This window comes from Phocoena sinus, chromosome 19 (assembly GCF_008692025.1).
Source record: "Phocoena sinus isolate mPhoSin1 chromosome 19, mPhoSin1.pri, whole genome shotgun sequence".
Taxonomy (NCBI): domain Eukaryota; kingdom Metazoa; phylum Chordata; class Mammalia; order Artiodactyla; family Phocoenidae; genus Phocoena; species Phocoena sinus.
Window position 1 is genome coordinate 40294695 of NC_045781.1, and position 26074 is coordinate 40320768.

A 26074-nucleotide genomic window follows, 5' to 3' on the forward strand; every position below is an offset into this window, starting at 1 on the left:
CATAAATCATCAGCCCACTGTGCCCGTGGCCCCGCCCACCTACTTCACCACCACTGGGTCCAGGGGCACTACCTTGTACAGCGTGTTTCGGATGATCTCGATGTTCATCTCATCAAGGTCCTGCTCTGAGATGCAGTCCTGGAAAAAAGCCGCTGGGGAGGAAAGATGTGGGTATGAGGGGCAGGCGAGTGGACTCGGCCGAAGCAAGAATTGTGCTAATGTTCACCTGCCCCTGCAGGGCACAGAGGACCCCTGCCACAAGGCCCATCTGGCTGGTAATTGGGGGGCACTCAACCTGGTCTGGACTACTGCCTTAGAAGTGGCCGAAGCAATACTCCAGGCCATGTGTACTGACCTGAGCTTCTCCTGCCTTCTTGCTCCTAAAACTGATTTATAAAGGAGGCGGCCAGCCATAACATGATCTAATCGCCTCTGGGGCAGACCCAAGCTCAGATCATGCCAAAGAAAGGCTTGCATAAGAGGCTGTGACATCCTCCCTTCTCGAGGGGCAGCTGTGGATTCTGGGCCTGACGCCCACTTCTCTGCATCTCCCAGGAGAGCCTGGGGCCCACATTTGGAAAACCGTCCTTCTCCTCAGAACAAGGAATGAGCGTGACAGCTGGGTGAGCATGGAGCAGTGACCCAGGGGGCCACTGGAGGGCTGGGAATTAGAGGCCAACGCAGGATAGAGCCCCTCGATCCCCAGGGACCCACGGACTCACTGGTCTGTTTCTTCTTTAAAGGTGAAGAAACTGAAGAAGCCACCAACAGCCCAGAACTAGCTCAGAGTTATTGTGAGAGATAAGATCTTGTGCAGATAAGGCCAGCAAGTAGGGCTTAGGCCTCTTAGTGCAGGACCAAGTGCAGCTTAGGGCCCAGTTGTTCAACCCTGGTGGCTTCCTGGAGGTGGTGCCCTGGGGACTAGGACTCTGGCTGTGAGGGCACTAGCTGGTGACAGCCTTAGTGCCTTCTCCCCAGCCTCCCTCCAAGGCAGGCAGGAGCCAGTGCTGCCTAGGCGGGGCCCTGCAGGAAGCTCCCAGTTCCCCTTCCTTCCTTGGCCTCTGACATGAACTCTGCATCCTGCCGGACACTGCCTGACTTGGCCCCTGGGATCTGCTTTGTGGAGGTAAGTGAAGCTCTTTGCTCGCCTCCTCTGCCTCACAGGCAGCAAGCCACTCCAGCCCAGCTTAGGGCCACGGTCTGTCAGAGCTCCCAAGACTCCAAGGGACCTGAAACCCTCTCCACTCTCCGTGAGCTCAGCCTTCCTCTGCATTCGGAGAAATCAGACAGATTCACAAAATGAGATGGTCTGAGTCAGGCCCTGGGGCTAGTCAGCCTGGCCCAGCAAAAGCAACAGGAAGGGAGCAAAAGGCAGGTGAGGAGGAGAGAATGGGAGGCGAAGTGGAAGGGAAGAGAAGGGTAAGCAGCAGTGGGCGGACCTCGCTTTCTGGCTTAGGGCCGCCCCCAGGGGTCCGAAAACCCCACACAGAGGCACTGACACTGATGCCGCTGCCTGCCACCTCCCTCCTCCGCCAGGGTAGCTCACCCAGGGGCGTGTCCACCAGAATGGCATTGTAGAGCTCGGCGGGCGTCTGCGCGATGTTCACGGCCTCCATCTGCTCAAAGCTGCCAAGTGGGTGGCACTTGGGCACGAGCTCGGCGATAGAGCGCTGGTGCAGCGTGCCCGTGATGAGCAGGATTACGTTGTCAATCATGTAGCTGTAACTGCGGGAGGCACACAGCAGCGCGGCAGCCCTTGAAGTCTTGGCACAGCACCACGCCCCTGCCCCCACACGGCGCAGGCCACCAGCCCCTCAACGGCGAGCACCACCTCAGGCTCCTCTCCCTGTCCAAGGGTGCCCCCTCCTCCGGCACCAGAAGCACAGGACAGACACGGCCCCTCCCTGGGTCGGGGGGAGAACATATACCCCACGAGTGATCAGGAAGCAGGTAGTAACTACCCCCCAGGTGTGAACAGTGTTCTGGCAGGACACGGGAAGCATGGGCGCACGAAGGTGAGGCGCACGGGCCAGCATGGGGGATGAAAGAACTGGGAGATGAAAGCGTGTTCTGGGAAGAGGGAACAGTGTGTGCAAAGGCCTGGAAGCAATCGCTGAGTGGCGGACGCCTCAAGGAACTGAGCACGGTCACGGTTGGCAGAAGGAAGGGAACCGGCATGGTGCTGCCAGCAGGCTGGAGCCTAGAGGCGGGTCCTGTGGGCCCGGCTGAGGGTTCTGACTTCGTTTTGAGCACGAGGGACCCATGAGCAGGATATAAGCAAGGAGTACCACAAGCACTCTGGCTGCTGGTGGGGACAGAGAGGGAGATGGCAAGAGGAGGAGAGGCTGAGGAGTGGAGTAGGGAGAAGCTTCTCTAGGGAAAACCAGAGAAGACTCAGAGGGAGGGTCCCTGGAGTAAGGCCCCTGGTCAGTCAGGCTGAGACAAGCAGGCAGACAGCTGCCCTGTGCAGCCCACTCCAAAGACAGAGCACTGCCTCCTCCTTTAGGGCCTGAAGATCCACCCGGATGGCCTGGAGGAGACCCAGAGACCTGGAAGGAGCCTGGGCTCAGGTCAGTCCCCTCCAGCACAGAAGGCCCGCTCTGGACAGTGCATGGTCAGCAGAGGGGGCTGGAGAGCTGGGGAGGGGTGGGGCTACCCAGCTCAGACTTGGCAACAGGCAAGCTCTGCCTCCACCCATTGAGACAATGCCACAAAGGGGCTGTGGCCAAGAGTTCCGTGTAGTCACCTGTGTGAGAAATGGGGTGAAGAGGGCGAGAGGGCCCCAGTCAGGCTGCAGGAGCCACAACATTCCTCCAGCTTGTCACCACTGATGATCTCAGGGCATGAGGCAGCTGGATGAGGCCTGGGGGTTCAGCTCCAAGGCCAGAGTGGGGCTCCCACTGAAGGGTGGGAGCTGGACTGGAGGCTGCTGCCCTGAATTGGGCACTGAGCACACCCTGGCTGTTGGGTGGGCCAACAGCTGTCCTGTGACAGTATCTTGAGGCTGCCCAAGGTAGGAAGTGGCCCCCAATTCCAAGGGAAGAAAAGTAAGGAGGTGGTGGCCTAGACCTCAGCTCAGAGGGCTGGCTACGGGGGGAACTCCCACAGGGCCTGCCAGGAAGGCGGCAGGAGGAAGAAACCACAGCTCCTGTCCCCGCCTGACCCCCACCCCCCTGCCTGCTACACACTCCCCCAACTCCCACCCAGCCCAGTGCCCTGCTATGCCCTCTGCTCTCCCGGGCTTGGGGCCAGGCAGCTGCCCTCTCTCTGCCCCCAATCCGGCTGGGTCAGCCACAGGATGTGTGCTGAGAAGAGACAGGCCTGCCTTCTCAAACTGAGGGCTTCAGGCAGGGCCCATTCACAGCCGCGAGTCGAGGGGCTCAAACGGCCAGCCTTTTGCCCCAACCTGACAGAGCTGGCAGAGTCGAGGGACCTGAAAGAGATCCCACCAGAGCTTTGTGCCTTGGTCTCCAGCCCCAGCCTGCATTGTCCCTACCCTGGACAGCACATCCCACGTGCCCCTGATGCCTCCAGAATCTCAAGCACCGCAGGACCCCCGCAACACTCCACCTGTGTCCCATCCAGCCCCACTCTAGCCATCGTGTTCCCAGAGACAGCCACAAGGTCCCCATCCCCGAACCTGAAGATGCTTGTTCACGCTCTCACCAGACTTTGGGCAGGGATGGGGAGAAAGCTGTACCTCTTCGAGCTGTTCTATCCAACTGATCCCACAACCACCAGCATCACCAGCCCCACTGTCAGAGGATATGAGACACAGAGGTTGCAGGCCCCAGGCCCTGTCACATCATAAATCAGAGAAGCATTATGTCTCTTGGTCACTGTCCATGCACCTCCACCCACGTCCAGGTCCCCATGCCTTGACTCTACACTCCCCATCTAGCCTTGTCTTCTCAGAGGAATCTTCACAAGTCAGTTTCCTTTCTCTAAACCTCTCCGCTCCTCGCACCACAGGGTATTCATTTATGTTGGGGACGGGGCTGGTGTCAGGGCCCAAGGAAGGTGCCTTGGCAATCGTCAGGGTCCTGACCCGGCTCGGAGCTGAGCCCTGTGGGAAGACTCCACTGTCTGGCTTTGCTGCTGTCCCTCCAGTGATGTGGAACAGGATGGCTGTGATTCACTTTTCAGCCCTGACAGCAGATGTGAGGGCTGGTGATAGCACCCCCTGGCTGCCCCCAGACTCTCCTGCTAGAAGTCCTGGCTGGGCACCAAGGGAAATGCTAAGCCAAGTAAAGCTCCCCAGCCCCTTCCAAGGCCCCCTTCTAATCCAGGCTAGACCAGCTTTGGATGACCCTGTGCCAGGCCCAGTGGCTCCCTCCCCCGAGTCAACTGCAAGGTTACTATGGCAGTAGCCCCTGATTTCTCTCCCCTGCCCAATGAGAGCCAGAATCTCCTTTCCTGGGATGAAAGGAGGCAGGGCATGGCAGAGATGATGCTGGCCCAGCTGTCTGCTTTTCCCCCAAGGTGAAGGCCTTCAGCAGGCAGGGAAATCCTCCTCCTTGTCTGGCTTGAGCTGCTGCCTCCCTGCCCCCAGAAAGCCACTCCACCAGTCCTCCCTTCATTTGGCCTTAATAGGAGAGTGTGAGGTTCCAGCTGGTCAGCATCTCCCTCCAGAGGAAGACAGTTGGGGAGTGGACAGGCGTCTGCCCGCCAGGCCAAAGAGGCCCTCTTGGGGTGGGTGTAGGGCAGTCTGTATTCCTCTGCCCTGAGGCCCTCCCTCACCCTGTGCCTTCAAGAGTCAGCCTGGGCCAAAAGAAGTCTTGGGATGGGGTTTAGAAAGTCACTTCCTCCAAGAAGTCTTCCCAGCCCCTAGCCAAGCCCTGTCCCTCTGCTGTGCCCTTTGGCGCCACCTGCTGGAGCATGATGGCTTGCTCCCATGGTCTCATCATTTGGCCCCGGGGGGCCAGGCTTGGCGCTGGATAGGCCATGATGACTACCCGGCCAGTCGGCCCAACTACAGCTCCCAGCAGAAGCTGCCAGTAACCGTACCTGTGCTCAATCACATCTGAGTCCTACAGAGCACTGCCCAGGTGGAAAGTGAACAGAGATATCAAGCTGTGGCTTCAGCACATTACCTGTCAAGCCTCAGTTTCCCCTCTGCAATTAGGATGACTGAAGTACAGCCCCCAGCAGAGCCAGTGACGCCCTGACCTTCTCCTTATTAAAATCCTGCCCCTCTCCTGAGGTCCAGTTGGGTCCTCCCTGACCCAACCTGAGACCTGAGACTTCTCAGCATCAAAGGGCACCTGCATGCTCTCCCTCAGGCTCAGGAGAACAGTGTCAGTGCTGGCTCTCCCTCAGGGCCGGAGCCGGGTCGAGCCCAGGACCCAGAAACCACAGCCTACAGAGACCCTGCTGTCAACTCAGAAATGGTGGTTGTGGACAGTGAAGGCTGGGGGGGCCAGAATAGGGAGGCCTAAGGACACCTGATACCTGCTGTGACCCAGCAGAGCCCAAGGTTTGGAAATTGTGACCTGGGGAGAGTGGCAGGTGTGCTGACAGGCCCACTGGGCACTTGGGGCCATTGTCCCAGGACAAAGCTTCTTTCCAGCTGCCCACTCCAGGCTGGTGGTACAGTAGAATATGAGACCTCACCTCCCCGAGATGGTGCAGGTCACCGTGCCCGGGCTCTACCAATGGGTGCCTGGGCTTCAGGCAGGTGCTACACACTGGAGACGGCCCCTCCAGGGAGGCTCACTCATCTAAGGACAAGGCCTTTGGGGCCCACCTGGGAATCCCCAGAGACCAAACTCACTTCTCCACAAGCCATTCTCTCCCAGCTTCCCTTCTGGGGCCTACTCTCTCATAGGACACCATATGGGATGGCCCAGATCAAAGTCTCCTCTGAAGCTCAGAGAACCCAACAGAGGCTCCACCCCATGTCAGACAGCAAGTGAATGGCTGAGTCAGGAAGGAGCCCTTGGTACAGTGATGTATTACATGTTATCATCATGAAATTGAGCTGAATCATCTCAAAACCACATGACTGATGACAGTCTACTTCAGAGGGACCTCTCTCACTCAGGGCCTGTCTACCACACATGAGGCAGCTGCCTCCACTCTGGCCACCCACTCTGAGTGGCCTCTCGAACCCCATCTGACCCTCGAGTCCTCTCAATGCTGAAGCCCCTGGTTCCATTTGTGGCAGCTTCCCACAGGCCTCCCCAGAAGCTATCTGCACCACCACTGGCACCCATCTTATTGCATCCATAAGTCTCCCTCCCTCCTGGCACTGCACCTGGCCCAGAGCTGAATACTGGTCATGTGTGTTGGCTCAAGGCTGGCTGGGATCTACAAAAGCACTGGACACTGTCTCTCACACAGGAGGGCAGAGGACACCTTGCCCAGCTTCTGCTTGCACACCTGCAATGACAAGGAACTCACTGCCTCCTGGAGAAACCAGTTCCAGCCATCCTGGGCCAGCTCTGTCTGTGGGTAGCACTAGCATTGCTCCCTCAAGCCCCCACATCCAGGATTGGGTATCTAGCTGATGCGTCCATCACCTGGGGATGGCACTCTCCTTTCCGGTAACATTCCTCTGGACATCTCTAGGGTATCTGCTTCCTTCCCAGAGGGTCACAGAGCCAGGGGCCCTGTGCTCCACCTGCTCGGGACAGGTATGGTTCCCCCTGCCTTCCCCCAATTCTTCTTTCAAATGCCCTTCCCCTCAGCCAAACAGCCACCTCCTCAGGGAAGACAGTGGTGAGTCCCTGGCCTGGGGAGGTCCCCTGGACAGGCCCCTGTGAAAGCCTTCAGCCCTTTCTGCAACACTCCTTACTCCTGGGATGAGCCAGGGTGGAGGAGGTTACGGAGGTGGAGTGGAGGAGGAAGAGGAGGAGCAGCCGGGGAGGAAGGAGGTAAATCGAAGAGACACCATGAGAGAAAGGAGACTGCTGGGAGGAGGTAAGACGGGTGTGGCTCCTATTAGGTCTAGAGACCCTGGCCACATGAAGGCCAGCGGTGACCTTAGCCGGGGCCTTTGGTGGAGTGATGGGATGGCTGGAAGCGGACTGGAGGCTCAGAATGCAGGAGGTGAGAGAACACAGAGTGAATGTAAAAGTTCAGGCCGCACAAGATGGGTTTTTAATGGTGTGAGAGATTTGAACTTGTTTAGATGCTGTTGGGAAGAATCTGGAAGGGAAGGGGCTGCACAGACAGGAGTGCAGATGAGTGGCCCTCAGGGTTCAGGGAGTGGGGTGAGGGGACTCAGGACATCAGCAGAAGTACCCAAGAGAAGAGGAGGGTACCTCTGCCATTGGAATGCGGTTGGGGGGCACTGACACAGTGCTGGGAGGTGGACTGGCTTCTACTGTCTCTGTGGAGGAAGAGGTGGGCCATCTACCCAGAGAGAAGGCTGGGGGCAGGAGATGAATGGTGTTTAAGATGGGGAGGTGGTCTTCCCACCCTCGGTGGGGAGCTGCAGGGTGCTGAGTAGGGAGAGCGAGTGGCCAGCTGGGCAGGGACAGTCCAGGCCAGCTGAACTAGTAAGTGTGCATGTCTGGCAGCAGGGAAAATCCACCCAACACTGGCTTCCCCGGCTCTGCTCCCGGCAGCGGAGGTGGGGGAGGGCGCCTCGAGGCTGGAGGCTGCTGGGCTTCCTCCAGGGCTGGGGAGCTGCCAGCCGGGTGGGACCATGAGATGGGCAGCCAAGAGCGTTGCAGATGTTGGCAGAAGAGTGCTTGAATGATGGACCAGGGAACCTCAGCTGCGGAGGGAGGAAAATGAAGACAGAAGGGGTGGCAGGGGAGGAAGCAAGGTCCAGAGCCCTGCTGAGTCCGGAACCCATGTCCCACAAGGGGCTGAGAGTGGGCTGGAAGGCCTGAAGGCTGTGGGCAGAGACGGGGTGCCTGACTCAGCGATTTCAGGGCCGGAGCAGTTCCAGGTGGTGACATGTTCTTGGGCAGCCATCGTGGGGGTGGCTCAAGTGGAGAGCAGAGGAGCAGGTCACTGGAGATGACGAGGTCATGAACAAGCAGCCACAGGCTCAGACAGGCTGACACGTGGCTGCCGAGCTATTCCTGAGACAGAGCAGGACTGAGGGAATGGGAAGACTGTGAGCCACAATCACCCATGAATGGAAGGGGCGGGGAAGTGACAGCCTGCCACAGGATAGTGCTTGGCTGCTTTAAGCATGCTTGGTGCTTGCAGCCAACCTCCAGCAAACAGCTGGCGGCCATGCAGCCTCAGTCACGCTCAGAGCCCTCTCCAGTTTCATGGCCTGGCAGGCTAAGACCAAGCCTCTGAGGGCACCAAGACAGGCCAGGGGCTGGCAGCACAGGCAGGTGGCCAAGCAGGCAGCAGGATGGATGACATCTGCCCTCTGACCACTGGCATGGGGTCAGCCTCCTCTGGCCAGCCTAGCTAGCAAGGCCAGAACATTCACCAGGAAGCTGAAGGAGCCCTGTGCAAACAAGGTGAAGGCTGGGCTCTGGCAATAAATGCACTGCTTCCTGGAATGTCCTTCAGCTCTGGCCTTGGGGTAAAGGACACCCAGGCCCAGGCTAGGGGTTGACTGACAGATGGGCACTGCAGTATGACCCCCAATGTGGCAGCACGAGACACATGCCATCTCTGGCCTCCTGCCCAGAAGGACCATGTAAGCTGTACCCTGACGGAGGCCAGGGCAGTGTGATATGGATCCAGCCAGGACAGCAGGGAGGTCCCCTGGAAGGAGACCTGTGGCCAGGAGACAGCCTGCTTCCCAGCCTGAGCCCTTCAAGTGTCCCAGCCTGTGGTCTCAACCCAAGGATAGAGCCCTTCTGGTTGCAGCCCCTACTTGAGCGAGTAAATGGCTGCTCCTGGCTGGGGGTGGGAAGCAGGCCAAGCAGCAGGCATCCAGCCCTGTCCCTGTAAGTATAAGGGTAGGAGGTATGGCAGGTCCCACGGATCTGGGGGTCCCACCAGCAGGGAAGGGTTAAAGCTAGACAGTACCCAGAAGAGCGCCTGGAAAGGCTTCCCCACAACATACACTCACACTCCAGCAGTGCAGAGCACGCTCATGTAAGCCAGCCACCGATGTCTCTGTCCACCACCTGCACTGGGCAGCCACCTGGGCCAGGGCCAACTCTTTGTCCACCAGGCCCTGGCTCATGGCTCCTGGGCCATCCTGGCAGAAGGGGCCTCTCTACCTCCCTGTTTCCACAGGCACACCTGGTGAGCAGAGGTTGTCTCGTCCAAGTGCCCTCCCCAGCCTGTAGGTCTCAGGGTCCTTTCCTCTTCTCCAGGAGCTTAGTGGAGGCAGGGTTGCACCCAAGGATTAGACAGTAAGAACGCTGGGCAGCCAAGGGTTGTTAGCATGGGGGCCTGGGCTAGAACTGGGAAAGGCGGCCAGGTGTTCAGCACCCTCTCCACCTCGCCCCACTTCTCCCTGAGACCCAGGGCCATGGTCAGAGACAACAGAGGAGCCTCAGCCCACACAAGGTCATAGGGCCTGAATGGTCCATCCCAAAACCGGACTCTTCAAAGCTCTACCTATCCCCCAACCCCATCATGGGCAGTGGGGGCCTGGTGAGTGTTCAGGGTGAGTGTTATAGGGTGAACGAGGGAAAGGGCTCCTGTCATTCCTGATGCCTGTTGACACCAGGGACACAGGGAAAGCAGCTTCATCCAGCACTACAGCGTGGGACACTCGGGCCTGCCCACCAGGTTCCCAGACAGCACTGAAGTGGCTGGTGACCCCATTTTATAGGTGGTGGCCTGGGCCCAGCATTGTTGAATAAGCAGCCCAGCCACCCAACCCGGGAGGACCTGCTGACAGAGGAGCTGTCCCATCCAGTGGGGGGAAAAGGCACTATAGAGAACACTCACGTAATGAAGTCCAGGAAGCTGGCGAGCGGCTCATAGGCATGGTTCCTCATATGGCGGAACTCCACCACCATCTTCTCCTTGAGCCGGTCATCGATGACGGACACTGTCAGCGGTGATGCCTCATTGGCCAGGAAGTTGCCGTAGTCGGTGCTCTGCAGGTGCAGCTTCAGGTCTGAAACCCAACGGTGGGGGGTGAGAGCCGGCCGTGCTGAGCCTCCCCAGGACCCCAAGTCCCTGTCCCCACCCCGACTCTGGGTCCCAGACCCTCGCCTGCAGTTGTGCCCTGCTGCTACCCTGAACTCCTGTCCCTGCCTCCACCTCCCTGTTGGCTCAGAGCCTACTCCAGGGCAGTCAGGCCAAAGCCAGGACACTGGGCCCCAGAGTCCAAGTACAAGTAAAACCATTGTTCCCCCAAACGACAAGAAAACCTGGGAAACCCCAACCCAAGGTGCATTCACAACCCACAGCCTTTGAGGCTCTCCTGCATGGTAGGCTCCAGGATGGCCCTAACTTAAAGCAGAATAAGACATAGGCCCTACCCTCCAGAGCCTCAGGGTTAAAGGAGCAAGCCAACGTACCCCCAGGCAGAAACAATGCATATGAAATGAAGGACATGCCCCAGGCCAAGGGTAAAGTGGAGAGGACACCAAGATGGGACTGAAAGGACACTCCAGGCTGGGCCAGGCAAAACGCAGGGAGAGGAAAATGCAAAGGAAGCAGCTAGCAGGATGGCATGAGTGAGGAGTAGCCTAAAGGGCAAATGAGCGGTGTGAGGGGGAGATGAGGCTGGGGAGAAAGACTGGCCTTGCCTGAGGAGTAGCTGGAGGCAGGCAAGCCAAGCCCACGGGCTCTCCTGAGCTCTTCAGAGCAGGAGTGAGGGAAAAGGGAGGAGAGGACAGAGCAGAAGGGCCCTGGGGAGGCAGGACAGGTGAGTCCCAGGGGAATCGTGGCAACAACCTGTCTCACAGCTCTTGCCCGTGCATCCCATCCCCCAGTCTCTTCTCTACCCAGCAGCCAGAGCGATCTTAAAACACCAGGCAGACCCCATCACTCATCTGCACATCCTCACCTCAGGCCCTTTCCCTGCCCCCTTGCTTGGAAAGTGATGAGCTCTCCTCAAATGCCCATCTTCAGAGGCTTCTCCTATAGCCCCACCACTCTGTCCCTTCATTTGTGCCATTTTTCTTTGTAACACATCACATGCCACCTGGCACGGGGCACATAAACCATGATAGCAGGGACTCTGGGTCACTGCAGTATGCCAGAGCCTAGAACACAGTATATTCTGGTGCATTTTCATGTTCAGTAAGTAACCGTGGAATAAATGGAAGACTCGATAGAGGGCTGGTGAAGACAGCAGGAGGGTTTGCTACTGGGCTTTGAAATGGGGGACACTGTGGTAGCGATGGCAGGACCAAGGACAGTGGCTGAGGAGGGACCCATGTGTGCATATGCATGCGAGTGTGGATTAAGGCCCAACAGTGGAGGCTGGCTTCTGCTGACTGAGGAATGCATGCTTTCTGTGCCCTGGAAGGTTGCCCAGAGGATGACAGGAAAGGTGACACCTGTGAACATTTCCACAAGCGCCACCCCCCTTGCCCCGGCTTAAGGCCTCCCCGTGTGTCTGTGGACCTGGAGGGCCATGCTATACTGGGCTGCTTAGAGAAGAAGGGCGAGTGGGGCACATCATCGCTCCACAGACTTAGGGGACCCCTGTGGTGCCCCTCCTCCTGTACCCCATCAGGAGGAGAATGCTCCCAGCCCAGAGTCAGGTGTGCCAAAGAAGAGATGGAAGAGTATATGGGAGGGAGGCGTGGAGGTAGGGAGGAATGGAGGGGTGCATGCCATCGGAGTGGCCACTTTCTACCTGCACCCGGGTGGCAGTCAGCACTCCTGTCCTCTGTGGCTCCTGGGCACTCAGAGTGGACTTGAACCTCATGAGGCCTGCAGGAGGCCTTCATCATCCGCTGCCTTTGCCATCGCTCTACCATTCACACCTTTTTTCCGGTGGCCACCCAAAAGGGGGACAGAACTGAGGGCAAGGAGGGGCAGGGAGAAGCCACCAGCCCCCTGCTCTGCCCCGTGGACCTCGCTGCCATTTTTCCCAGGAGGTGTGCACACCCCTCCATCCTCACCCCCGGCCATCTGCTGTGAGCCCTGCCCTGGGTCCATTCTTCCCCCTCCTCACCAGTGTGGCCAAGGCCCACCTACAGCTGGAATAAGGCATGGGGTAAGAAGGTGCTTTGCTCAGTAATGCTCGAGTTGTTGCAGTATTTGATTAACCATTTGGTTGTTACAGAAAAATTCTTAACTCTAATTGAGGGATTTCGCTGTATGAGCATAAGCCTGTATTTCCACCACTAGTGATAGGTTTTACAAGCTAGCTTTTAATATCCCTGACTCTGGATAAGTGCACAAGTATTTTGTTTTGAAACATGGGTGGCTTCCCTGGTGGCGCAGTGGTTAAGAATCCGCCTGCCAATGCAGGGGACATGGGTTCAAGCCCTGGTCAGGGAAGATTCCACATGCTGGGGAGCAACTAAGCCCATGAGCCACAACTACTGAAGCCCACACGCCTAGAGCCCGTGCTCCGCAACAAGAGAAGCCACCGCAATGAGAAGCCCGTGCACCGCAACTAGAGAAAGCCCACGCGCAGCAACAAAGACCCAATGCAGCCAAAAATAAAAAATAAATAAATTTATTTAAAAAAAAAAAGAAACATGGTTTACTTGCACAAAACCGGTAAGTTTTGAGAGATAGTTAATGCCCTCGAAGTGGTTTTTGTGGGTATGAAACAAATGGTGAGAATATGAATTGGTACCTCTTATTTTCATACTGAAATTAACGCTACTTAATTTATCAAGTCATATGTCATATGCCCTGCTTTTACATCTTTTATCTATCAGTAAACATTGTGATACTTGAAAAAACTAGTGGGCAGGGAGTTATGGCCTGGGCAAAGTAGGTGCTCCAATCCCACTAGGGGAAGCCACAGTGCGGACAGCAGCTGGAAGCCCAGGCCGGGATGTGGTGTTCTCTGTCTGACGGTCTGGCGCAGCAGCTGCCAGCTCAAACCTGTCCATTTATCCATCCAGCCACTGCAGCAGCAAAGAGCCCTTCTCAGGCGGTGACAGGCCACAGCCAGGGCTTGGAAGCCAGACCAGATGCACAAGGCAAAAAGCAGGGCAAAACCCAGTCCTCTTGGCAGGGCCCCTCATGCCAGTGGTCCCACTATTCTCTGGGACAGTGAGTTTGGGCCCTGGACCCCAGCCCAGCCTCCTGATTCCTATCCTCCAAAGCAACCAGGGACCAGGCCTCCCGACACCCCCTCGCCTGGCATCCTTGCACTTGCTGCCGGAAGGCTTCCCCAAGTGCTGTGCTACACCTCCACTACAGCTGCCCGATCTCTCCAGCCACATGAAACCTCTGTGCCCCAGCCTCACCTGCTCCACGGGGCTGCCTTCCCTGGGCAGCCTTGCTCCCCAAGTTCCCCACCACCAAGCACCCTCTCTCTCCTCTCCAGCCCCCACCAACTCCATTCAACACCTGGCACTGATGAGGTGGGAAGCAGCACCCCAACACAAGGCGGGAACCAAGACCAACTCTAACTGGAAACAGATGGGCCCTGCTGAATACTTAACGCCATGCCAGGAGCAACCTATGTGCTGGACCTGCCAGCCATGCCCATTTCACAGACTCAAAAAAGGGAAATCAGAGGAAACATGAAACGTGTCGAGTCCCACAGGCAAGCATAGAAAGGCTGGGGATATAGATCAGACCTGGTGGATTCTCTCCATCCCCAACTCTGGTCTCCTCTCCTCCCCCACCCCTTACATTTTTGACCATTCTCCCATGGCCCTTGGCCCAGGATGGGCCTTTCAGATATGGACCCAGCTGCCCAGGCAGACTTTAGTTCCAGAAGAGCTGGCAGGTGGCAGAGAGGTAAGAGGGGCCACAACAGGCCCCTCCACAGCCTTGGAGGCAACCTGGACACTCACTGCCCACCTGACGGGGGCCCTAGACTGTCATGGTTCACAGATAACCCCTCTGGCATCACTTGTGGTGCCAGCCATTCCTTCAGAAGGTAGTACGTGTGAATAAGAGAGGCAAAGCTGATGGGTGGATTCTCCTTTGCATGCCCCCCACCCCTGGGGCTTAGCATGGACCTTAAAGCAAACATCCCTGTGTCTTGGCTACTGCATTCTGCTGACGCTGCATCTGGGGACTTGGCTGCTGGAACACAGACGACCGGGTGGTTTCTGCTAGTGTTTGTCGAATCAGAGCAAACCCGGGAGATTCTACCGAGAATCCTGCCCAAAGCCTGAGTTTTCCTTACCAGGAAACTCATTTTTAAAAGCCCCCAGTGACGACATCAGAGGGCCATTCCAGACCACTTCCCCTGGCCAAGACCCACTTCTCCCTGTGACCCAGGGTGAGGGGACAGCCCACTAGCCAAGAAGGCAACTTGGAGGCAGGCAGGCTAGCCGATCCTTTGGCTCAGACCACACAGGGCTTCTGAACCAGCTCTGACTCTGTTCAAGAAACCCGGCAGCCAGGCCCAGTGGCTGGCAGCCCCAAGCCCTTTACACAGTCCTCAGGGCTGGGACAGGCCCATTAGAAACCAGCCCCCTCCCCTCCAGCTTCCTGCTCCCTCCGAGGGATGTGGAGGAGGTGTGACTGGGGGTGGGATCAGAGCATAGGAGAAGAGGCCTGGAACTTGTTGAGAGCTTTGTGGGAGACTCGGCCACCCAGCCCTGGCCCAGCCCCCGAGGGCAGACGAGGACGCCAGGGGCTCTGGGAAGGCAGAGGCTAATTCTGCTCTGTGTTCTGAAGCCTGAAAGCCTCGGTGACAGCCCCTGAGAGCCCCAGACGTGCCTGGGCTGAGGTGTGAGCAGTGTTCTGGTTAGCACAGACGTGGGGGACTGCTCTGGTCTACCCACAAGCCCAGCTGTCTACCCCAAATCCTCCCATCCGTGGCCCGGCATCAGGAATGTCTGGCCAGTCTGGGATCTCTCACAGCAAAAGACTTCCTCAGAGGCTGAGTTCTCATGTCCAAAAAGATGCTGCTGCTGTCAGGAAGTTCTCTCTGCAGTACAACCTAAAGCCCTCCTCAGAGGAAGCCAATCAGCTCAGTTTCCCGTGGCCTGCAGCCTCCCCTGAAGGCCTTGGGCCAGCTCCTCAGGGCCCCTCAACCCCACCCAGGACCCTCCCAGACCTCCTCTGCTTCCCAGTGTTGCCTGTCCCAATGTTCTGGTGACTATCCCCCCAACTTCACTTCCCGGGGCCGCTCAGGTGTCCTCACCGCCACGGTGCCCTTTTGCTGGTCTCCTGTCCCCCATCTTGGCTCCCAGCTCCCAAGTCCACTCTCCATACCATCACCAGAGTGCTGTTTTCCAACTCCAACGTGTCGCTGTCACCTTTACCCAGCAGCCCCCGCGGCCCCAGAGCCTGGCCTCCTCTCCCCAGCCTGTGAGGCCCCACACCCTCAGCCCTAGCACAGCCTCAGCCTTAGCCCTTGACTCTCTGCTCTACCGGTGCTATTCTCCGGTTAGGGTGACCTGCCTGTGATCTCTGGCACAAGCAAGTGCTCCAGGCAAGTCCACAGGGCGCCCGCGAGAGAAGCCCTTGAAGTCCAGGAAACAGGGCTGCTTCCTCAGGCCCAGCCAGAGAGGCTGGTTTGGGAGGGCACACCCCAGCCTGGCAAGTGAGAGCCCTGCCCTCCCTCCTCCACAGGGCACCCCTGTCCACCTTGAGACTGCCTGTGTCAAAGACCATTGCCCTGCTCCAGCAGGATCCAGCGGAGCTCTTTGAAGGCGCCTGGGCAGGTTGTAGCCCAACACCCACCTAGCATGACTGTTCCTCCCAGGGCCATGCCAGACTCAAGGAGGCCCCATAGCTGCCACCTGTCCCTCCACTGCCTGCCAACCCCCAACCCAGGTCTTCTGGGCCAGGACCCCTCACCAGCAGAGCCCAGGCCCCAGCTAGCACCTCTGATTACCACTCTTGCCCCTGATTAGCAGGAGGGCATGAGGACCCCTAGCCTGTCCAACACTCTCTGCTCTCTGAGGGACCAAGTGTGGGCTTGGCAGCCAGCTCCAGCCAGACCTTGAGAGGTGGCAGCTGGGCAGTCCTGCCTCCCATCCACTTCCTGAAACCTTTCCCAGATCCTGCCAGCCCTGAAAGTGATCTTTCAGCCCCACCAGGGCTCCCAGGGGCAGGCAGCACACGGCGTCTCCAGTCCCCAAGCCTCTGCAGCAAAGGCCCCAGGGAGGGAGGGAGGGAGGGTCTTGGCCCAGGCCAGGGGTTGGTCTCACGCTGCCCCAGGGGCCCAGCAGGCACAGAGGCAGCCCTGGCACAGTACACTAGGCGGGGCGGCCCCCTGCTTTAGACTCACCCACGGCCTCATGGCCCACGGAGGGGCCTTGCTGGCCAGCTGGCCACGGCACAGTGTGAGAGGACAGTGTGTTCCCAGACTTCACTTCTGCTTTTCCAGAGGTCACTCAACGATGCTCTCCTGGGGAGCTCAGGGGTTTTCAGGAATTGAGGCCCGCTGAGTGAAACCAGATGTGCAAATATGCTCCCTAGAGCCTAGCGTGCCCATCCTGCCACTCCCTGCGAGGGTGGTAGAGCCCTGGAGCCTGTTCTACCACTTTGCTGGGCCCAAGTGAAGGGACTGCTTTGAAGGGACTGGACCTGGGCTCTACCTCCAGTGCTCATTCTGCCCTAAGGGCTCTCTAATGCTGCAACTTCCAGGGGCTCAAAGCAGGGAAAACTCAGACAAATGGACAGATGTGGACAGACAGCCAGGCTGGTGGCCCAATGGAGCCATAACCACCCCCCCCTCAGCAAATGGACTGTGTTTGAGTCTCCTCCCCAGGCTCTGGGGGTGGGGGAGACCTCTTATTCATCTCAGCTCCAAAGCAGATGTGTGCACTGGTTGGCTGGCTCTGCAGGGTCAGAGCGCCACATCTGGAACTCCCAGCGTGGGAGCCACAGCATGGAAACCATTAACCCTGGGTTCACCTGGGGGCTGCGGCACAGACTAAGCATCCTCCTCATCCCCAGGCCTCTACCAGGCCCATCACAGGCTCCCTGTAGACCTCATGTAACTGACTAGCCCTGGGTTCCAACTCTTCCTATCAAATACCAGCTCTTCCTCCCCTCCCTCAGGTGTCGCCTGGCATTCCCCATCCAGAGCCTTGGGATTGCCCCCACCCCAAACTGACGTGTCCATGGCCTCTTGCTAGCCCAGGACAATGTCCATGCACAGCCACAGCCCCTCTCTGAAGCCCCACTTTGCCAGGTCACTGGTTTCAGGACATAGCTCCTTAGGTGGTTTAGTGGGACAAGGGAGAGGGACCCTGGGCTTTGGGACCACAGTGACCTGAGTTCACATCTTGTCCCACAGCTTGGCCCTGAGCAGCAGGTGGAATCTCTGGACCCAGGCTCCTGGCCAGTCACCTGGTGAAAGGCCCTGCAGTGCCAGCCTCCGAGGGTAGACACTGAACAGAGACAGTGTTATACAGAGAAAACTGAGCATGGCACGGCACACCCAGAGCTCCACAGAGAGGATCCCACCCAGAGCTCCCCAACGGAGAGGCTCAGTCCCAGTCAGGTGGTCTGTGTTCTGACTCCAGTCTGTTGCTCAGGCCGTCCCACTCAGCGCTCCACAGTGTGCCCCTGCCCTTCCTTCCCATGGTCCCGACCCTTCCCCAGGGCTCTGGTGTGTCCTCTCCCCAGGGGACCTTGTGCCGCATGGGCACACACACGCACAGGCCACACTCTGCTATCTCCTGGGGAAGGATGAACAAAGTGGGCTCAAAATCTGGGACTCCCATGTCTCACCTCACCTATGAGCAGGATCATACAGAGCTTTGGGCAGCCCGACCCCAAGGACCCGGACAGAGGCTAGGACCCAACTCCGCACCACCCACCACATGGTGAGCTATTGCCCTGCCGTCCTCGGGAGCAGGTGCAGCCAAGGGCAGCCGTTGCTCCATGGGAAGCCCCCGGGCTGGCGGGCCAGCAGTCTCGGGAAGAACCTGGAGGCTACTGCTGGCACGGCCACATGCAAGTTACTGGGTTTCAGCTGGCATGAGGCAGAGATCCTGCAGGAAAAGGACAGCGAGTTCTCCTTCCTAGGTCCCTAGGCTGGCATTTTGTTTCATACTGGAGGCCTTTCAGTGAGGTATGGCATTTGCAGAAGGGGGATGGGGCTGATTTGTAGAAGTGGCCCGGATGACACCACCCACCAGCATATCAGAATCAGAGATTTGATTAGCAGGAGTGTCACTCCCCTTGTCTAGGAGGCAGCAGGATGTGTGCTGTCTAGGTGGCAGCAAGGTTCACCACCCTTCTCCTTGCTCCGAGACAGGTGGCAGGTGGTGACAGAAGCACATGTAATTACCCTCAGGAACACCTCGTGCCTGCAGCTGGGAGAATGAAAGCATCACTCACAGCCCATGAGGAAGTCAACCCACCCGACAGTCAGGAGGGTGCCAGGCAGGTGACAATCCCACGTGCCAAAGGGAGGGGCAGAACTGGTTACTGCTGCACCCAGGGCAAGTTCCAAGAAGCTCTCCTCTGACTGAGTGGAGATCCGCCTGGATAGCCCCTCATCAGGGCGTCCGCACCCAGGGCCCCATGGAACTGGCATGTCCCAGGAGACACAGGGCTTGCAGGGCAGCTTCCCTTGTTGCCCTCCACAGCCCAGGCTGAGAATCAAGTGAGCCAGCCTCGCCCTGGGAGGCAGGGCCCACACCTCTGCTGCTGCTCTGTACTTTGACCCTGAACAAGCTCTTTCTTCTCCAGGCTTACCACCATAGTTACAGTGCAGGCAGGTTGGAGTGGATCTGGGGCTGCGAGCGAAGAGTTTCTTTTCACTTTCCCAAAGATGTATGTTTGCCTGGGTGTTGAACGAGAAGAGGTAAAGTGGCCCTGCGTGGCCAGGCGCCAGGCAGCCTGGCAAAGGCCAGCTGTGGCAGGGAGCTTCTCAAAAGGTGGCTCATGCCCATGTCTGGCTCCTGGGTCCACTGGCCCACACCGCCTGAGCAATCCTCTCTGCCCTTGATGCTTGGCTTCTGTTCTACATGCATAGTCCTTTGGAGGAAGGACCCTAAGAAAAGATGGAGCTCACTTCAACTAGAGGAAAGCAGTTTTAGGGTCGCAGGGGCTGCTGTTCCTGTGAAATTAAGCCAGGTCAGGCTGGATCCTGGCTGGAGCATCAGGCCGGCTCCACGGTACCTAGAGTCCAAGCTATGGAAATACTCATTGTGCTCAGACCTAGGCCCTATGGATGAGCTCTCAGGATCAGGCCTCATTTGGGGCTGCGAGCCATGCTGTTCTCAGCACGAAGCCTCCTTCCCTGCAGCTCACAGAAACAAGACCAAGCAACCCGGGCCAGGAGCAGAGTTAAGCCATTCCATACTCATGCCCAGCAGACCCAAGAGGCCTGGGCCAGGCAGGAAGTGGCAGGAACAGTAGCATCCAAGCTGGTCCTGTCCAGGACCCCTGACCCCCTCACCCCCCCCCCCAAGGGGCTGACAGGAAACACGCAGGGGAAGCAGTTAACACACCAGATTGAGTCTGATCAGCACTCAGGCTGGCCCTGGGAGAGAGGTGGTCGCCTGCTCTGGGAATCTCATAGCACTCCACTTTCCCCAGGCCTTGCCACACGGCATCTCGCTTGGAGTTTAAAGTGTTGAAGGTGGGGGAAATGGGTGAGCTACGACCCATGACTGGCATCCTTGGGCCCTGTGTGCCAGGTCATGGGTCGCAGCTCACCTGTATTCCTCGACTCCCAACCCTTAATTCCCATGCTAGATACCATGTGGCAAGCCCTGGGGGAATGGCAAGGGCCCCAGAATCAGGGTCTCTTTCACCTGACCACCCCTTCCCGAGTTGGGGGCCGGGCACAAAGAGGCATAGTCCAGGCAGCCTTCAGTGAACAAATGAAGGAAAGCATCAAAAAATGTAGAATGACTGGACAGGAGAAGCAAGACGGTTGTCAGGAGACCATAAGCAAGGCCTCGGGCCTCACCAGGACCCAATTTCCCAGGTAAAATAAGAGGGTTATATAAGGTTACTTCCAGGGGTCTGGCCAACTCTGACACTCTCTACCCTGACCAGGCCTGGATCTCACTGACTCTGTGCGACCTCAGCCCCTGAGGGCCACGCAGGGGCTCAGGGTGAGGCCAGAGGCCTGGGTATCCAGGAAGCAGCCCTGGCAGAGCTCACAGCAGGTGCCGGGGAGACCCGGGGCTGTGGAGCAGTGTGGCAAGCAGGAAAAGCTGAGTTGCAGCAGCAAAGACACCACAGATGACTCCTTGGAGGGGAAAGCCCCATCCTCCAGCCAAACACGAAGCCTCAGCTGAGGTCAAAGCCTGAAAATCATTGCCTGAGTAGCCAAGGGGGGACAAGGTCTGGCCCAGGGCCAGGCCAGAGTTGGCCAGGAAAGCAGTGCCCGGCACCCAGTCAGGGCTGTTCCTCCACACATCCCTTTCCCCGCCACAGGTCTGCCTGCCACCCCTCAGGACCACCCACACACATGGGGGACACACACGGGGGCAGCCCCACCCCAGCCCCTTGAGCTGCAGGGTGCTGAGTGCAGATGGGCAGAACAGGTGTCAGGCCCAGCCTACTAAATGGCCCTTCAGGGCCTTGATTTTCCTGCCTCTAAAAGAAGAAGGCCAATATTCCCACACAGGCTAGTTTTTTTTATTTTTTTTTAATCAACTAAGGAGTCAGTGTTGGATGAGGCAGAAGCCAGGGAGGCCAATGGAAAGACCCTTCCAAATTGGGGTGCAGGGTGGAGAGCTGTCAATTACCTGATAACATGACTGTATGTACCTATACTCTAGAGAGTCTGGGGTGCCTGATTTGGGCCTCTTCCAGAGTCATCCTACACACATGTACCTGTATGTGCCACATGCACCCCTACATGTTCCCAAAGTGCTGAAGAAGGCTGGAGGAGAGGAGTCTGTCCTGAGGATGAATTTTCTGTCTCCTGGAGGGACCAGAGTAGCAGGACCAAAGTGGAGGCCACCTGGGGAAGGATGGTGCTTCTGGGAGCCTAGGAAGCGTGGCCCTGACTCCTGGGCAGCTTCAAGCTCCTACTTGGAGCTACCAAGACCCTTGGTTCATAGCTAGCACACTGTGCTGAAGCTGAAGCTGAAGCTGCCGCTCCGACTCTCAGGACTGCCAGCACGACCCACGTGGAAGTAAACAAGGACAGCTTGGTGGTCAAGGCTGGAGCAGTCTGCACTGGGCACAAGGTGGACAGCATCAGGGAATTCTCCCTGGCCTTCCCCTTCCTAACCCAGGAAGCTGGGGCACAGGGAGGTAAGGGTGGGAAGAGATGGACAGACAGGAGACACTGAGCCCTACTTAATCCGGGAAGGCCCACTGGGGCTTGGGTGAGGGAAGTAGGGCCCGGGGCAGAGTCCCAAGGGACAGCGGCTAAAAGCAGGTGCTGCACAGAGAAGCAGAGGAGACACACCAGTGGATCCGGCCACACCCCCTTCCCTGGCTCTCAAGCAGCGGAATGGTCCTGTTCCACCACCTTGTGGCCAAAGGGAGGATGGCACTGTCAACAGCCAGAGGCTCTGCTCTGGCTCCACGCGATTTAATAACAGCCTCAGACTCCTGGTCTGCATCTCCCCCAGCCGTTGATCCCTGAGGGAATAGGCTGCAGGCACCTGCAGAGCTATGGAGAAATGTGTCACAAAGAACAAGAATAGGACTGAGGTGGACGTGAGTCGGGAAAGCCAGAATGGAGACAAGGCGAGCATGAGTCTGATCATGAGGGACTGGTCTGTCTTGCATCAGTGAAGCAAGGGGCCTTCTGAGGGGCAAAACTGAAGAGGTTACAGAGGAAGCCTGGTCATCCTCAGCTCTCTCCACCCTTGTCCTCCAATTCAGCCAGACGCTTCCAAATCTCCAAATCCCTTTATCCAGCTCTCTACCCGCTGTCTCTAATGTTTAATGCTATAACAACAACAACAAAAAGTGCTTAATAACCCAGAAACAGGACAATCTACAACATGGTGCACCCCTCCAGGACGGGGGCCTCAGCTTCCCCTCCCCCACAGCCCACACTCTGGCCCCCTGCCAGTACCAATAAAGACCTGCTGCTCATCCAATCATACAAATATCTATTGAGCATTCACTCTGGCTAGGCATGTACTGTTGAGTCCTAACAACTGCAAGTGATTTCTGTTTCATTTTACAGGTGGGCAAACTAGCTTCAAGGCATTAAATCACATGCATAGTGTCACACAGTTGGCCAGAAAGGGAGCCACGGTCTGCCTGATGCCTGGCCTCACACACAACTCAAGAAAGGTCCTGGTGACCCAGAGAGGCCCTAGGGTCCTGACTCTGAGCAGGCAGAGGTGATTTATAAGACAGACCATTGCATCACGTCCTCACACCTGTTCATTCTTAATGCTGACCCTTCCAACAAGCTGGAGGGCATCTAACAGCTGAACCCAAAGCACAACAACAGCTACAAGTAAGAAAAGGTTCTAGGGTGCTGTAGCAGGCGCTCTGACCACAGGGGGCCAGGGACAAACTACTGGAGGCAGACCTGGGCCCTCAGGGACAGTGGTTTGGTGTCATCTCGTTTCAAGTCTAACAGCCCTAATTCGGGAGAAAGTCTGCTATGTTTATTTAGTGTGTGCCACTGTGAAAGCAAGAAAGTGAGACTAATACATTCCAGAATGGGTTTATGCAAAATGTTCAAAATTTGGATCTTTCCCTCTCTTCCATCCAGAAACCCTGGTCACCCAGAAAGCCTCATCTTCAAGGGTCCTGGATGACTGACATTTGCCTGTGCTGAGATCACCTCAAAAGGTCCTAAGCACAGGTTCAGACACTGGCTCCACCTCAGAAACCAGGCCCAAGAAATCAGGGAGTAAATCCGAGGACAAATGTGTTAACACCCACCAGAGCAAGTTCTGACATGAACTCTGGGGCAGGGCTTATGAAACGGGGGTTATCAGTTCCTGTGTGGACTATCTTGACCATAAACAGCTTCCCAGATAAAACCAGGCTAAAGTATATACTAGCGCAAGATGTAATCAGTGAAGGGAAAGCAAGAAGTAGCGATGGGGGAGTGGCGACAAGGGAAAGAGAGAAAAATAGGCAGGTGAGAGGTGAGCTGCACGTGGACAGGGGCTTTGGGGCTCTAGTCTGAGTGACATGAAGTATCTGGCCCTGGCCCTCATGCATCCCCTGGACACTGAGTCTTCTGGTGTAAAGAGAAGGGGCTTGATGGGGGCTCCCTAAGGCTCAGACCAACCCTACAATGCTGTGAACGAAAATCTGGAAGAACACTCCAGGGTCACCAACAGGGGTCTTGGCTTGGATGGCGGATGGGTGTAAGTACCTTCTCTTTGCTCGCCTGTATGTTCAAATTTCCTTTATTTTACATATCTTTAGCGGATGTTTTAAATTATAAAACATTTGTTCACTATGACACATTTGAACAATGGAAGGTACATAAAATTTAAAACTGACATATTCCCCCTCCCAGCCTTTCCAATCCCTCTCTGCAGAGGCTGCCACTCTAGACTTGTTGCCTATGCTTCCAAACACGTTTCCATGTGCACATTACCTGGCATTCTACTAAAATGGGACTATATTACATGCAACACTTTGCAATTTCTCACCTAGCGAGATGTTTCTAAATCAGTCTTCATGGAACATCACACTTTTGAGCACTGGAATAGTATTCCACTGTAAGCACAGACCATGATTTATTTAACCAAAGCCATCAACGGCCACTCCGCTGGTTCTAACAGGTTGCAGTTACCAACAGGGCTGGTGTGAACACCTCTGTATGTGCCATCCTGTGCTAATTTAGGGGATACGATTCTGTAACTGGGTATATAGGGCCACACAGCACATATACATGCAATGTTTAAACAAGGCAGTAAAAACTTGTCCCCCAAGGATCTACACCAAGTCACCCTTCCACCAACTCTATTTTTGGAATTTTTTTTCAAGTTATGTTTAGTTAAAAAGGAGACCAAAAAAGAAAAGAAACCACCATGCCCAGTCATGCAGGAGGCACGGCAGGGATCTGGAGGGGAATCCCTGGCTGTGGCTCTCCCTGCTCTGCTCGCCAAATTAGGCTCCACGCCAGGTATCCTCCTCAGGCCACGCTTATGTCCACTTGGCCCGCCATTAAGGCTGCTCTCCAGCCTCCTGGCAGGACTTGTGGGCAGGACCAGGCTTCCAAGGGAGGCTTGCCCTGGTTGCAAGCCAACAGACGGCCGGGCGTGGGCTGAGCTGCCGGCCGCCAGTGTGCTGATGACTTCCAGATTGGTATCTTTAGTGCTACTTCCCCTGAGCTCCAGATCCACACAGCCACCTCCCTCAGACACTCTGACTCAGCACTTCTGAGATAGAACACCTCCTCCTCCACCACCCTGTCCATGCCCCAAACCTTCTCCTCCTCCAGTGGTCCCCATCTCAGAAGCAGTTCCAGCACCCACCCAGACATTTGACTTCTAACTAACTTCTAACCCCTCTCACCACCATACCTAAGGCAGACTGGCCCAATCTTATCAGTCTCATGCCCTAAGCTGGTCTCTGACCCAGTCCCTCTTCTGCCCATGTGCCACTCCTGCCCCAGTTGAGCCCCATTCTCTCACCCAGAGAGCTGGAATAGCACCTGCTTCTAGCCTGGCTCCTCCTAAACCCAACCTCCTGAGCCCCACATCAAGTTTCACATCACACCACCAACACTCGTCCCCTTCACAATTCCCCCCTCCTTCATCTACTGACAGATCAAATCCAAGCTGACTCATGGCAGCAAGACCTCCCTCCTGCCTACCCCTCGCCTCCACCCCTGCTCTGGGGCCTCATCCTCTTGCAGCAGCAGCCAGCTGGAGAGGAACAGTCAAGTCACCACCAGCGATCCATGCCAGCTCATCAATCATTGGGTGCTGGGGGCAGGGGGGAGATGCCTCTTCACACAGCAATGCCACTACCTGGGGCAGTCGGGACAACATGGGCCATCAGACACTGAGGGGAAAACGTCAGGTGTGTGTGGGCCCAGGCTCTCACAGCTCAGAGACTCATGTAGTTGTTCCCTTCGGTCCAAGTGCAAACCCTCTCCACGTGTACACCCTTCCCCCAACGCCTCCCAAGCTCCTCTCTCGTGTTTGTGGTCACTGGATTGTTAGAACCCTGTTCTCTCTTCCTCTGGATCACATCTGACTCTGAGGAATTCTGGACCAAGCTAAGCTTGTCTTGCTGTCTAAGCCGTGGTCACGCAGTTTCACCAAATCGATATATTCTCCTCTGACAAACAGAATGGAACAAAGTGTTTCCAGGCAAGAACATAAACTCTTAAGCAAGACATTTCCCACACACAGACCTTGACCTAACTGAAGAATCTCTCTCTCTCTCTCTTTTTAAACACAACTCTCAGCTCTCCTAAGCTATGTATCTTTCCAAGGCACCCAAGGCCTTCAATGAACCAGCCCAATGCGCCTATCCACCCTCAGCCCTGCACACCCGACACATGCTCTACTCTCTCTTCCCAGTTCCCAAAGTTCTCCTGATATTCTATGCAGTTTCACGTTTCTGAGACTGCTAATGCCATTCCTTCTTCCCCACTCCTTGACCTGGCTAATTTTTTGTGTGTGACAACTTCACTGAGATATAATGCATGTATCATACAATTTTCCCATTTAAAAAGTACAATTCAATGGTTTTTAGTATATTCAGAGTTGTGCAACCATCACCACAATTTTAGAACATTTTCATTACCCCAAAAAGAAGCCCTGTACCCTTTAACTGCTACTCCTCACATGCTCCCACTGCCCCAAAGTGTACCACATGCCTACTGGACATTCAATGCTGTTTTGATGTCCACCAGTCTGTCCATTAGGCACACCTGCACCCAAGCAAGGCCTGTGTGACATTGTTTTCATTACCCACTCGAGGCCCAGCATGGTGCCTGCCTCCCAGGAGTGACAGGAAGGAATGACCACAGTGGGAGCAGCTGGCTTCCCTGACTGCTCTCTCGGCTCCAGGCCCTGTGCTTACATGTCACTAACATTTCAGAGTGATCCTATTAATACTCTCATTGTGGGTTTCCCTGGTGGCATAGTGGTTGAGAATCCGCCTACCAATGCAGGGGACACAGGTTCGAGCCCTGGTCCGGGAGGATCCCACATGCCGCGGAGCAACAAAGCCCTTGCGCCACAACTACTGAGCCTGTGCTCTAGAGCCCGAGAGC

General features: G+C 56.6%; 1 protein-coding gene across 4 annotated transcripts in view; it reads right to left on the reverse strand.

The window, feature by feature from the left end:
• Positions 1–26074, reverse strand: part of ATP6V0D1 (ATPase H+ transporting V0 subunit d1) — a 38153-nt gene that overhangs the window by 4551 nt on the left and 7528 nt on the right. For 3 of the 4 annotated variants that reach the window (XM_032612133.1, XM_032612132.1, XM_032612131.1), the window contains exons 2-4: positions 9826–9997; positions 1547–1725; positions 73–152 (exon numbers count right to left, since the gene is read on the reverse strand). In XM_032612133.1, the coding sequence (XP_032468024.1) occupies positions 73–152; positions 1547–1725; positions 9826–9997 (431 nt within the window). Of the gene's footprint in view, positions 1–72; positions 153–1546; positions 1726–9825; positions 10312–26074 lie in introns of those variants that run through there. The other variant, XM_032612130.1, reaches the window with a different exon arrangement.